General features: G+C 40.8%; 1 protein-coding gene across 1 annotated transcript in view; it reads right to left on the bottom strand.

Annotated features, from left to right (window-relative positions):
- Positions 1 to 15,284, bottom strand: part of KNL1 (kinetochore scaffold 1) — a 40,507-nt gene that overhangs the window by 12,971 nt on the left and 12,252 nt on the right. Inside the window, exons 8-12 of the mRNA XM_077260712.1 lie at positions 14,233 to 14,267; positions 14,092 to 14,144; positions 6,739 to 12,948; positions 1,993 to 2,134; positions 1,553 to 1,620 (exon numbers count right to left, since the gene is read on the bottom strand). Coding sequence (XP_077116827.1) covers positions 1,553 to 1,620; positions 1,993 to 2,134; positions 6,739 to 12,948; positions 14,092 to 14,144; positions 14,233 to 14,267 — 6,508 coding nt within the window. The remainder of the gene's footprint in view (positions 1 to 1,552; positions 1,621 to 1,992; positions 2,135 to 6,738; positions 12,949 to 14,091; positions 14,145 to 14,232; positions 14,268 to 15,284) is intronic.

Here is a 15,284-nt window from a genome sequence, read left to right as displayed (position 1 = left end):
TTTTTTGCTCCCCTTCTTCCCAGGGCCATAACTTTTTTGGTCAAAATGGCCATGTGAGGGCTTATTTTTTGCATGCCGAGCTGACGGTTTTATTGATATCATGTTGGTGCAGATTAGTGATGTGATTCAAGTGATTACTTGATTACATGTGGGGATTCCCTAGCATCCAGGCAACCTCCCATGTACTTATGCTGGCTAAGGCTACGTTCACATTTGCGTCTTTGGGCGCAGCGTCGTCGACGGATACCGACGCATGCGTCCCTATCTTTAACATGGGGGGGCGCATGGACATGCGCCGGTATGCGTTGTATGACGCATGCGTTTTTTTTGGCGCACCAGACAGGGCGCGGACGACGCTACAGGTTGCAGTTTTGATGCATCACATTTCCGAAGAAAAACGCATGCAACGCACCTGCGTCGTAAATGCGCAAAAAAAAACACATTAGTGTCTATGAAAAACGCATAGGGCGCAGTTGCCTGCATTGAGCCGCGTTTTTTGACGCATGCGCCTTTTGACTAAATGTATTTTTTGGGGGCGTTTTGGATCTTCAATTGTATAGGACAACGCATGCGTCAAAAAACACTGCGTTGTGTATGCGTTTGACGTGCGTTGCATTGACGACGCTGCGACCAACAACGCAAATGTAAACGTAGCCTTAACAGATGTAAATCATTCAGCTGCGGCAAGAAAAAACTGAGTACTAAAAAATACCCGGAGGACACCCGAGCGTGCTCGAGAAATCTCAAGTAACGAGTATATTCGCTCATCACTAGTGCAGATCTTTTGATTGCCCTTTATTGCATTTTATTGTAATGTAGCAGCGACCAAAAATACAATTCTGGCGTTTTGAATGTTTTTCTTGCTACGCTGTTTAACGATCGGGTTTCATTTTTTTATATTGAAAGATTGGGCGATTCGGAGCGTGACGATACCAAATATGTAGGTTTTTTGTTTTTTTTATTGTTTTATTTTGAATGGGGCAAAAGGGGGTGATTTGAACTGTTATATTTTGAATTTTTTATTTTTATTTTTTTTATTTTTGGCAAGCTTCATGGTCTATGGGAGACTAGAAGCTGCAGTTGTCTGATCGGCTCTGCTACATACAGGCGATGATCAGATCACCTGTATGTAGCAGAACTACTCACTTGCTATTAGCGCCGACCACCGGGCGGCGCTTACAGCAATCCGGCTATGACAACCATAGAGTTCTGCTGGACACCTCTGGTTGTCATACCAACCCATCAGTGACCCATGAACACCAATGGGCAGGATTTCCGACACGCTTCTGGGAAGCGCGAACTAAATGCCGCTGTCAAAGATGGGAAAGATGTGGACTTTATGCCGGAGCCAACATTGAAGGGAGGGATTACGACGTGGGAGTACCATTATGCCCATTGTCAGAAAGGGGTTAACGAAGTTTCCTAAATTTTACACAAGTTCAAGTAGCACAAAAAGTTTGCAACTTCTCAAGTTGGTGAAAACACGTAAAAGACTATTTTGGGCCAGAATTTAGAAACAAAAACAAACAAAAAACAACTAAAATGCCAATACCTGCCAAAGGCTTTGCTCGCATCTACTAGTCCATGGTAACTGGGAGTCCATCTGGCTGCACTGTTGACCTACAACATATAACGTTACAGATCTATTTCTGCACCGAACTCTAGATAATGTCCAAAGATCGAAGTTTGAACTAGAATCCGACGCTGCAGATCCAGATCAAGGAAAAAAACAGCCTGGAAGTCATAAAATCTTGTGCCCTATTTGATACGAGAGCCTTCATCCTAGCCACTTACTGTACTGCAGACTTGTACATAGTTTCACTGCTTTTACAGTAAAGAACCCCACTGTAGGACATTGGGACAATAGACCGGTGGGCAATGTTGTGTGGAGGAGTACAATCGTGGGATCGTAAGCTGTACTGGCACAACCACTGCACTTCCAGGCCAATCTGCTTGTGAAGAGAAAAAAAAAAAAAAGGAAAAAAAACTTACTGTTCAGCTCTACCGACATCCCATCTGCCCTTGAATCTTGAGAGCTGGTGCTGTTACAGGACTGCTCGATGCCTTTACTTGCATGAGGAGTGGAGTGATCACTTACATACGATTTGTCAGAACTTTTAAAAGCTGTTGAGGACTAGACAGTTATATATATATAAAAAAAACAAAAACAATGAATGAAAATTAGTGAAGTAGTTATTCAAATGTCACAATGATTAAAAAAGAACTAACATTTCCCTTCTCAAGTTTTTTTTGGGGATCCACCAATTCTCCTGAACGCAGAACCCTGGAATTCAGAGTAACGCCCATCGTCCAGTGAAACAAGTCATCACCTAGCCACATGGTTGTCATTGATCTGTGGGGACCGGCACCGATCAGCAGTATGGGTAAGGTCTGTCCCAGTTACAGGATGAGTAGCAGATCCCCTACTCCATTCATTCTCTATGGGGATGCTGGAAAAAGCTCCATTATAATGTAGTTAAAAGTTCCCAGGTTTACTGATCAGTTCAGGTCCCAGCGGTCGTATCTGCGCACATCAATAAATCCTCGTCTTAAGAAAAACATAAAAATGGAGATGCAGCATGCACTAGTCGCACCAGTTTTGTTGCCCACATTGCGTGCTTTAAATGGCAGCTAGTTGCTGCATCCATCTGTGGCCAAGCGCACAGAGCTGCAGAGATGACTGGTCCGATAAAGGCCTTTATGAATTCTTCCTAAACAGTGGCCAAAGTGGAGTTGGGTCATATACAATATCTCCTGCTCTGGATGACCCGTCCTACACTACAGACAAGTTGCTCTTTAGAATGGACACTGTAATGCTTAGTTTTCCCCTGTGGTGGCGCTGCAGGGAAACCGATCACAGATCTCCTCGTAAGTCGAGGAATGTTTCTGATTGTCCAAAGCGGACAACGCCATGCAACAACTACTGTACATGATGACAAATAGTCGTAAATCTAAAAAAATGTAAATTTAAAAAGGGGTCTGGTATTAAAGTCTGATCTGCATTAACGCCAAAAATAGGGCCCTGTGCAGACTGGGTTTTCTGAACCGTTTTGGGAGCTCAGGTACCTGCAGCCATCAGAAACTTATGGAATAACCGACCGATATGCTGTAAATGTCAGATGGGAACAAACCTTTTAAATACTATACAATTAAGGGAAATATGTCAGCAGGTTTTTCTATATAATGCGAGAGCAGCACAATGTAGACAGAGACCCCAATACCAGTGAAGGTTCACTTCCTGGGCTGCTTAGTGTAGTGATAAAATCACAGATTTAAAATCAGCAGGAGACCAACCACTAGGAGTGATAAACTAGCTGACAGCTGTATGTGTACACTGTGCATAGGCAGAAAGCACCCCATCAGTGGTGTGGACGGGGGTAATGCAGAGCTCAGTCAGAGAACTGCCGAATTTGCAGCTGAGTTTTTACTCAAAACTATAGCACCCAGTAACTTAAGCAACACATTGCAGGAATTCAGGTCTCTGCCCCTAAATCATGCTGCTCTTCAGAAGGGGTAAGCAAAAACCTTGCCACAGATTCCCTTTAAGCGGTTACTCCTTACTGTTTGACATAGGCGACAGGGTGCGCAAAAAAAAAAAAAGTTAAAATAGATATATAGATAGATATACACAGACACACACTAGCTGAAGAGCCCGGCGTTGCCTGGGCATAGTAACTAACTGTGGTTAGTTAAAACACCTCACTTCTCTCATTTTCCCCTCACATCTCTCATTTCCCCCCCTAACACGTCATTTTTCTATCACTCCACTATTTACTCCTCTCATGTTCACCTCACACCTCATTTTTCCCTCAGTATATACCTGTATGTCATCTCCTCCTGTATATAGTATATACCTGTATGTCATCTCCTCATGTATATAGTATATACCTGCAAGTCATCTCCTCCTGTATATACCTGTGTGTCATCTCCCCTGTATATAGTATGTACCTGTATGTCATCTCCTCCTTTATTAGACCTCGTTCACACATTATTTGGTCAGTATTTTTACCTCAGTATTTGTAAGCTAAATTGGCAGCCTGATAAATCCCCAGCCAACAGGAAGCCCTCCCCCCTGGCAGTATATATTAGCTCACACATACACATAATAGACAGGTCATGTGACTGACAGCTGCCGTATTTCCTATATGGAACATTTGTTGCTCTTGTAGTTTGTCTGCTTATTAATCAGATTTTTATTTTTGAAGGATAATACCAGACTTGTGTGTGTTTTAGGGCAAGTTTCATGTGTCAAGTTGTGTGTGTTGAGTTGCGTGTGGCGACATGCATGTAGCGACTTTTGTGAGATGAGTTTTGTGTGGCAACATGCGTGTAGCAACTTTTTGTATGTCGAGTTGCATGTGACAGGTTAGTGTAGCAAGTTGTGTGCAGCAAGTTTTGCGCATGGCGAGTTTTTTGCGCGTGGCAAATTTTATGTGTGGTGCGTTTTGAGTATGTGCAAGTTTTGTGTGAGGCAACTTTTGCATGTGTTGCAACTTTTGTGCATGTGGCAATTTATCCGCGTGTGCAAGTTTTGCATGTGGCGAGTTTTCCATGAGGTGAGTTTTGCACGTGTGGCAAGTTTTGCGTGAGCCTAGTTTTGCATGTGGCAAATTTTGCGCGTGGAGAGTTTTGAGTGGCGACTTTTGTGTTTCGACTTATGTAGCGAGGTTGGTGTATGTGTGGTGAAATGTGTGCTGAGGGTGATATGTGTTCAAGCACGTGGTAGTGTGTGGCGCATTTTGTGTGTGTTCATATCCCCGTGTGTGGTGAGTATCCCATGTCGGGGCCGCACCTTAGCAACTGTACGGTATATACTCTTTGGCGCCATCGCTCTCATTCTTTAAGTCCACTTTGTTCACATTTGGCAGCTGTCAATTTGCCTCCAACATTTTTCCTTTCACTTTTTCCCCCATTATGTAGATAGCGGCAAAATTGTTTGGTGAATTTGAAAGCACGGGGTTAAAATTTTGCCTCCCAACATAGCCTATGATGCTCTCGGGGTCCAGACGTGTGACTGTGCAAAATTTTGTGGCTGTAGCTGCGACGGTGCAGATGCCAGTCCCGGACATACATACATACACATTCAGCGATCGATAGACCGACCAAAAGCTTGGACACCTTCTCATTTAAAGATTTTTCTGTATTTTCATGACTGAAAATTGTACATTCACACTGAAGGCATCAAAACTATGAATTAACACATGTGGAATTATATACTTAAAAAAGTGTGAAACAACTGAAAATATGTCTTATATTCTAGGTTCTTCAAAGTAGCCACCTTTTGCTTTGATGACTGCTTTGCACTCTTGGCATTCTCTTGATGAGCTTCAAGAGGTAGTTACCGGAAATGGTCTTCCAACAATCTTGAAGGAGTTCCCAGAGATGCTTAGCACTTGTTGGCCCTTTTGCCTTCACTCTGTGGTCCAGCTCACCCCACACCATCTCGATTGGGTTCAGGTCTGGTGACTGTGGAGGCCAGGTCATCTGGCGTAGCACCCCATCACTCTCCTTCTTGGTCAAATAGCCCTTACACAGCCTGGAGGTGTGTTTGGGGTCATTGTCCTGTTGAAAAATAAATGATGGTCCAACTAAACGCAAACCGGATGGAATAGCATGCCGCTGCAATATGCTGTGGTAGCCATGCTGGTTCAGTATGCCTTCAATTTTGAATAAATCCCCAACAGTGTCACCAACAAAGCACCCCCACACCTCCATGCTTCACGGTGGGAACCAGACATGTAGAGTCCATCCGTTCACCTTTTCTGCGTCGCACAAAGACACGGTGGTTGGAACCAAAGATCTCAAATTTGGACTCATCAGACCAAAGCACAGATTTCCACTGGTCTAATGTCCATTCCTTGTGTTCTTTAGCCCAAACAAGTCTCTTCTGCTTGTTGCCTGTCCTTAGCAGTGGTTTCCTAGCAGCTATTTTACCATGAAGGCCTGCTGCACAAAGTCTCCTCTTAACAGTTGTTGTAGAGATGTCTGCTGCTAGAACTCTGTGTGGCATTGACCTGGTCTCTAATCTGAGCTGCTGTTAACCTGGGATTTCTGAGGCTTGTGACTCGGATAAACTTATCCTCAGAAGCAGAGGTGACTCTTGGTCTTCCTTTCCTGGGGCGGTCCTCATGTGAGCCAGTTTCTTTGTAGCGCTTGATGGTTTTTGCAAATGCACTTGGGGACACTTTCAAAGATTTCCCAATTTTTCGGACTGACTGACCTTCATTTCTTAAAGTAATCATCGCCACTCGTTTTTCTTTACTTAGAATTTGTATTATGGCAAGAAAAAAAGCAGCTAACAGTCTATTCAGTAGGACTATCAGCTGTGTATCCACCAGACTTCTGCTCAACACAACCGATGGTCCCAACCCCATTTATAAGGCAAGAAATCCCACTTACTAAACCTGACGGGGCACACCTGTGAAGTGAAAACCATTTCTGGTGACTACCTCTTGAAGCTCATCAAGAGAATGCCAAGAGTGTGCAAAGCAGTCATCAAAGCAAAAGGTGGCTACTTTGAAGAACCTAGAATTTAAGACATTTTTTCAGTTTCACACTTTTTTGTTAAGTATATAATTCCATATGTGTTAATTCTTAGTTTTGATGCCTTCAGTGTGAATTTACAATTTTCATAGTCATGAAAATACAGAAAAATCTTTGAATGAGGTGTCCAAACCTCTGGTCTGTACATATATATATATATATATATATACACACACATACATACTCGACACGTACCTGCCCTTCATCTTCATCCAATCTGCCTCTCTTTTCTCTTTGACTCTCAGAGTCAGGATCGGTATTAAGGCCTCTCTTCTGACCATTCATAGAGTCTTTGGGTTGAGAAGTCGATATGTTCACGTTCTGCTGAAGAGCTTCTTTCTTGCATAACTCATCCCAATCACCTTCAGGCACCGCATAGTCAAAAATGCTATTGATCTCTTGATCATCAGGAAGCATCTCTTGATCTATACATTGCCCATAATCAACATCTTGTAAAGCCTTGAGAAGTACTTTAGAACTTTCATCATTTTTGGGATGAGCTTCAGAAACAGAAGACAGAATCAGATCAAGGTTACTGGTGCTTGATGCCCTTTTATTGGGCAATTTGGGCTGAAACACTTTGAGTGATCGCCTGCTTGGTAAGAAGTATTCCATCGATATTGTTTTAGTTCTCTCAGTAGGTTCCTTTTCTTGAATGGTTTCTTTGTTTGCCATCTCGGAACTTACCAAGACTTGTTCTGTAACTGAACGTGAAGGACATAAAACTTGAGATGTTGCTGGCAGTTGATCGATAAGGCTCGAGACAGGCGCAGTATGATGGGGTGAAAATATCGGCTTCTGTGTTAAACTCTTTATCGATAAGAGGACATTGGTGACACTTCTGCGCTGATTTCTACTCTCTTCTGATAATTCAGCTGGATTCCCAAACACTTCAAGTTCAGAGGAGATGCCTTTAGTAAGAACATTTATATTTGATGTATCACGTTCTTGGTGAAGAGTTATATCCTCTAAGTTTTCAGTGTCTAAAGCTTGGTTGATTAATCTGAAGTTATTGATTTCTTCGGTAGCACGGACAGTCCTGTTCTGGTGCTCTACATCATTAAATTTTTCTTGTTGTGACGCAGGTTTAATGAGATCTTCCAAAATTTCATCTTTAACCACAATGTCCATTTCTGGAAAGCAGAAAGACACCCTTTTCCCTTTTGACTTGGCTTTTTTCAACTGAATATCTAGCGCAACTTCTGAATCTTTCTGAGAAGTTTCTACTTGAGGGACACAAGCTTTCGGTTGTTCAGTCGAGCCGTCTTTAAATTCCGAAGTTATCAGGTTGGATTCACATATTAAGGGATTGCTAACAGGTTGGAGTCCATTGCTTACGTTTAGACTCTCAATTTTAGCCCTTCGCAATTGACTTTTGACTTCGTCAGAAACTGATTTACAGTCAGAAATACAATTTTCCTCTAAACTTTCTATCTTGCAGTCTACACCAATGACTGAATTGGGAGTTAGTTTGGAATCCACATTAGTCGAGATGCTATTTCGAAAGGAAATAGGCCTATTTTCATGGTCAATAAAACCCACAGTATTATTGGACTTCTCTAATATCAAATCTATTTCAGCATTATATGGACCAGGCTTCAACAAAGAGACATCTTCAACTGGACTTGTCTGCACTTGCGGGAGCTCACCATTACCCAAACCCTCCAAGAAGATTCCTGATCTTACAGGCAATGAAAGCAATCTGGCGTAACTTTTCCTATGACAATTCTCTAGTCTTTCTGTTGACTCCAATTCCATTAATTCTTGACAAGCTTTTCCACCATCACCTTTAATTATGCCTACGTTAGAGCTGGGAATATGGCGATTGTGGTCTAAGAAGTTGACTTCTACAGTAGTAGAGTATGCTTCAATGATATCCATATCCGGTTCACTTGGAAGCATTTTATCACAGTTGAGAGGCAAGATCTTATTCCTTTCTACTAAAACATTGTTTTCTTGCAACTTTGATAACTCGCTTACTGAGATGTTCATTGATGCATCATTTGTTTCTATAGGCACATTTAAATCATTATATGACGTAGATTCACAAAATGAAGGAGGCACACTTTCTGCATTTGATGCAGCTTTAGGTCTAGATGTAGTAATTTCATCACATGTACTGGCTTGGCCACAAGAAGCCATGGCTAGAGATTCTTGAGAATGGGTCTTCGAAGGACAGGAGATATATGCTGCCTCAAATGATTTGTTTTCAATAGCCACTGTATGAGATCTTGTCATTTCCATATCACCTTCAATACATAAAGTTTTATTGACAGAAGCCTTATTTTCCATCCCCTCAGGAATATGAACATTTGCATGGGTCTCCTCCACATTGCAAAGCTGAAGTATTGTGCCATCACCGGGAACTAAAGACCTTGGACGAGAAGAAACACTTTTCCAATTCAAAAGACTTTGTGAAACTGAAGCTTTTTTGTTATGTAGATCTGATATTTCATCAATAAACACAGTGTTCGACTTTGTAATGTCCATGTCTTCACCTTGAATGCATATCCCAGATGAAAGGTTGTCTGCCTTATCACTGGTATTGCCTATTAGATTAAGAACAGATATATTCCTCGCATTCTGAAATCCTGCAGTAACATTTTTAGCTTTCTCGCTGTCAAATATTTTGCTTTCGATTGCCGCCGTATGACATCTTGTAATTTCCATATCACCTTCGTTGCATACAGTTTTATCGACAGAAGACTTCCTTACTAGATTCTCAGTAACATCAACATTTGCACTGGTCTCTTCCATACTGCAAACTAGATGCATCGTTTCATCACTGGGGACTAACGACTTTGCACAAGAAAGGCTTTTCCTTTTTGAAAGGCCGTCTGAAACATGAACGCCTTTATTCTGTAGCTTTTCTGATATCTGATCAATAAACACAGTGTTAGACTTTGCAATGTCCATGTCTTCACCATGAAAGGATATCCCAGATGTAAGGTCATCTACCAGATCAATGGCATTAGTCGTTCGGTCAAGAACAGGTGTTTTTGTAGCAACCAGAAGTTGTGCAGTAACATTTTTAGCCTTTACACCATCCAATATATTGCTTTCAATTGCCAGTGTATGAGACCTTGTCATTTCCATTTCATCTTCATTACATAGAGTTTTATCAACAGGACACTTTACTAGTCCTTCAGAATGTTGAGTATTTACATAGGTTTTATCGATATAGCAAACTGGAAGTTTCCTTTCAGCACTGGGAACTAAAGTCTTTGGACGAGAAGAAACGTTATTCCTCTTCGAAACGTCTGAAATGTTATCACCTTTATTATATAGCTCATCTGACATTTGATTGATAAAAACAGTGTTGGACTTTGTAATGTCCATGTCGTCACACTGAAAAGATATCCTGGATGTAAAGTCATCAGCCTGAAGAACAGATTTTCTCTTCGTATTTGGAAATCCTGCAGTAACATTTTTAGCCTTTACACCATCCAATATTTTGCTTTCGATTGCCACCGTATGACATCTTGTAATTTCCATATCACCTTCGTTGCATACAGTTTTATCGACAGAAGACTTCCTTACTAGATTCTCAGTAGCATCAACATTTGCACTGGTCTCTTCCATATTGCAAACTAGACGTATCGTATCATCACTGGAGACTAACGACTTTGCACAAGAAAGGCTTTTCCTTTGTGAGAGACCGTCTGAAACATGAACGCCTTTATTCTGTAGCTTTTCTGATATCTGATCGATAAACACAGTGTTAGACTTTGTAATGTCCATGTCTTCACCATGAAAGGATATCCCAGATGCAAAGTCATCAACCAGATCAGTGGCATTAGTGGTTCGGGCAAGAACAGACTTTTTCGTAGCATTCATTTCTGCAGTAACATTTTTAGCTTTTGCACCATCCAATAGTTTGGTTTCAATTGCCACCGTATGAGATCTTGTTGTCATTTCTTTATCACCGTGATTGCTAACAGTTTTATCAATTGGGGTTTTGTTTTCCAGTCTCACAGTACGATCAACATTCAAATTGGTCTCCATAATATTGCAAACTTGCGGTATTGGTTCATCATCAGGAACTAACGACTTTGGAAGATAAACGCTTTTCCTCTTTGAAACATCAGCACTTTTATTATGTAGTATTTCATCGATAAACACAGTGTTAGATTTCGTAATGTCCATGTCGTCACCCTGAAAGAATATCCTACATGTAAGGTCATCTGCCAGATCACCAGCATTAGTCGTTAAGTCAAGAACAGATTCTCTCTTCGTATTTAGAAACTCTGTAGTAACATTTTTAGTCTGCACGCCTTCCAATATTTTGCCTTCAATTGCCACAGTATGAGATCTTGTCATTTCCATATCGCCATCATTACATATAGTTTTATCAATGGAAGCCTTATTTACAAGATAAGCAATGGCATTGGTCTGCTTCATATCGCAAGCTGGAAGTATCAATTCATCACTGGAAACTAAAGCCTTTGGACGAAAAGAAACGCTTTTCCTCCTCGAAAGAATGTCTGAAACGTCAGCATCTTTATGTGGTTTATCTGATATGTGGTCAATAAAAACAGTGTTGGATCTTGTAATTTCCATGTCTTCACCTTGAAAGCTTTTCCCAGATCCAATGACACTTGCCATATCAGCGTTGGTAGTGAAGTCAAGAACAGATTTTCTCTTCGTATTCTTAAACTCCGTAGTAACATTTTTTGTCTTTACGCCTTCCAATATTTTACTTTCGATTGCCGTCGTATGTGACCTGGTGATATCCATATCCTTCTGGTCATAGAAAAATAATGTCTTATCCTGCAAATCACCAGACACAGGAGTATTCTCCAGCTGGTTTGTACTTTGCGTGTTAAATACGTCGCCATCTCTGGATTCTGATTGGTTACTTACAGAAGAGAGAATTTTATATTTTGGGCCGGGAAGTGGCACATCACTTCCAGGCTTTTGACTGTCAGGAATAAACGTATTTGACATGGTAATGTCCATATCTTGATCACACAAGGTCTGATTGATATAGCGCTTTTCATTTAAATCAATGACTGAATGAGGCTTAGAAGTGTATTTCATGTCCCTAAGCTGACTCTTACTTACTAAGGAGGTGCTCAACATTGCATTACTTTTTGACAACCTATTACCGAGCTTAGAAATCACCTTATTTTCTATAGCTACCGTATGTGCCCTTGTCATATCCATGTCGTCTTGGTCACATAGACACATAGTATTTTCCTGTAAGGCTTCAAACACTGGATTTCCTTTGTTCCCAGGCTGCGATTTTCCATCGGCAAGAAGTAGACCAGCATTGGCGTTTGTCATTTCCATCTCACCTCCCTTGCTATGAAGCTGTTGCTTTAACACCTTATGGTCTGTGTCCAACTTACGACACATTTTTAATTCTGTATTCAAGTTATCTGAGTAAGTAGAAGTGGTGTTCTGTAAATTAATGGATCGATTATGTAATGCGAGTTGATTTAGCTCATTGATAATCATAGTATGACTCTTTGTAAGCTCCATATCGTCTTCAAAAACTGTTTTATCAGCGGCAGAGCACCTTACTGTGGTTTGTACATTTGGAACAGATCTCCTAATTTGGGTATTACCATGTAAAAATGTATTTTTAATAGTGATTGTATGTGAACAGGTCATGTCCATGTCATCCTGATCATGTTGGAATAAAAGTGTTTTATTTTGCAAGGTCATAGAAGGTGCCCTCCTGGCTTCCTCAATGAAAACAGAGTTGGACTTTGTGAAGTCCATGTCTTCACCTTGCAAGCATATCCCTGATGTCGCAGCATTAGCAGTTAAGTCTAGAACGGATTTTCTTTTTGTATTCTGAAACTCCGAAGTAGCGTTTGTAGCCTTCACCCCTTCCAATATTTTGTTTTCAATCGCTGTCGTATGCGACCTGGTGATATCCATATCATTCTGTTCATATTCAGACATAGGAGTATTGTTCTCCAGCTGGCTTCCACTTTGCTTATTAAATTTGGAAAATTGTTCAGTAAGAATATTTGTGTTCTGCCTTTTTGCCATTTCGCTCAAAACTTTGTTGTCAATGGAAACAGTATGCGACCGAGTCATTTCCATGTCTTGGTGGTCACAGGTGAACAGCACTGTCTGGTTGTCATCATATGTCCCAGTGGCTTTCGATTTCTCCCCTCCCAAACTTGCCAAGAAGTCACTAAACTTTATTTTGTTCTCCATGGAAGAATCTCTTTTAGCATCAAAATGTTTTTCACCACCACTAGACAATAAAAAGTTTTGGTTTTTGACTACTTTGCTGTTTTGGGACTGTAAGCTGGCCAGAAACTGTTTGGTATCTATCTTCTTAGTTCCTTCATCAGTCAGTCCGTGAATGATTACAGTGTTGCTTGCAGTCATATCCATATCATTGTCTGAAGAGAAGAATATCGTCCTGTCTTTAGCATAATTCCACTGTGAAATAATAAAAATCATAGATTAGAATAAGAATAAATGCTGTCAAATTTAAATACACAAAAAAACAAACATGTTAGAGACAGTCCATACCAGCTGTTCAAATTTGCAAGCTTTAAATTGGACCTGTTACAGCTCCTCTTTTATGCTAGCTGTTTGAGTATTCTAACAAGTTTTTATTTTTGTTTTAAAATCTGCCATACGGTTCCAGAGATATCGGTTCTTTTGTTTAGCACCAATTTTTATGGTCTTTACAAAATGGGCGTGGCTTACAGGGCAATAATAGTCACCTAAAGACACGCCCCAGAGGATCCTGTGAGCCACTCATTGATTAAGACTAGAAAAAAAGTTAGCACCAAGTAAAAAAAAGGCCTATATTTCTGGAACCAAATGGCGAACTTAAAACAACAAAAAAACAATATATATTGCTGTCTGTGTTAACAGTGGGTCCAGTTGACACTAATGCAGATGTCAGTGGCCATGTTGTATACTCCCACCTAACTGCTTCTCCAATGGTCTGAGCTCGTGGGTATATCAGTTCATCATGACACCTTAATTCATGTGTGCCAAATCAAATATTTTAATATACAGCAAAGGGTGGTCAAATAATGAGCTGGGTCAAGCACTAAGGTGATCTAATTTCCTCATAAAAAAAAAAAAAAAAGTCATTTATGAGATAGTATAATTTTGGATGAATTATACAGACTCCGATGCAGATTTGGAACCCTGGCTTAACATTGGATTATAGCACAGCTCTGCTGTACTGAAAATCCTACTGTCCTCACCTACTTCATGAAAAACAGGTGCACCTATGAACCAACATCCTCCAGACCCATCATCAATAGCTACATCAACCATACAAATAAAAATTTCCCATCTATCTCAGTCAGAAAGCACATGGGAGAGAGACCTACAGTACTGAGAGGAAGCAGGGTGCTACTGTACCGTTAATAGGATAATAGGACAGACCATTAAGTTCTGAAGCTGGATGCAGAGAGGTGCAGGGGAATACAGCCATTGTAGGAATAACCATTAAATATGATGCAATGCTTTTTCAATTCAGAGTAAAAGGCCAATTTCTAGGTCTTCTACAGCCGCTTTACAGCCCTAACTTTACATAGTAGCACAGAATAATTCACTTACATCTGAATTGTGACCTGGAGCCTGAATTTGTCCATGAAGCAGGGTCTCCATTCCTGAAATGGTTTTTCAATGAAAACACAGCATCAGTAAATAAAAAGAATTTTCTCTATAATTTACAGAATATAATTTTAAGATGTGTACCTGCAATCCCATATTTATCTGCTGCTCCTTTATAGCTGGGAAATGGAAAGGACAGTCATTAGGTATAAGAAAAGTTTAGGAATTTTACTAGCACTAATGCCAATCTGGTGGGTAAAGTTCTGGCAACCGCTTAGTTATAACTTTAGTCTAATAAATCTATAGCTTATAACCTTCATAGACTGTATACAAATACTCAATTCCAGGGCTTACCAAGGACGAGACAGTCAATGGTCTGTAAAGCAATTAAAACTTTAAATAAATAAATAAATAAATAAATAAATAAATAAATAAAGAGGACCTGGAACTTAATCTCAAGAATTAAATACCCTGTAATAATCCCTGAGCTTCCCTGATTGTAGTGTTTTTTTCCCCCCCAGATTTGCACTGCATCGCTCCATTGCAGAGATATCACTTTTTTCTTCTGGAGCGCACTATGTGAAATCTCTGCCTGCGGACCAGCTGGACATTTCTTCATAGTCTTCTTTAGGGGCATGCATCTTCTCAGATGCTACCAATCAGATCAATAGCTGATCTTGCAGTCTCAGACGCCTGAGCTGTGATTGGCAGCATTTGGGAGAGAGGCGTGAAATACGCCCCCCCAAAGGCGGCTCTGAACAAAAACTCAGTTGGTCTGCAATCAGAGATTTCACATACTGTGCTCCAAAAAACAACAAATGTGAATATCTCCATAATGGATAGACGCAGCGAAACAGATAACAGAATCAGGGGAGCTCACAGAATGAGCAAGTGACAGGTCCTCTGCAAATTAGTTTTTATAATGGCTAGGTGGGTTCAAGCTATTGGATGGGACAAATCTTCCCTACATGGCACAGAATTTTTCCATGCATAAGTGGCGCTACGATTCAAACAGTTAAATAGGTTGTCCACTATTGTAGTATTGATGGCCTATCCTTAGGATAGGTCATCAATGTCTGATGGTCAGGGGAAGACTTCTGATAGTGACCGAGGAGGGGACGGCACATTCGCTTATTCACATCAATATGAGGTAGTAGTGGCCACCGCAGAGTACTGCACAATCAGAAGACGGTCAG

Source organism: Ranitomeya variabilis, chromosome 1, assembly GCF_051348905.1.
Source record: "Ranitomeya variabilis isolate aRanVar5 chromosome 1, aRanVar5.hap1, whole genome shotgun sequence".
Classification (NCBI taxonomy): Eukaryota; Metazoa; Chordata; class Amphibia; order Anura; family Dendrobatidae; genus Ranitomeya; species Ranitomeya variabilis.
This window is presented reverse-complemented; position numbering and strand designations above follow the sequence as displayed.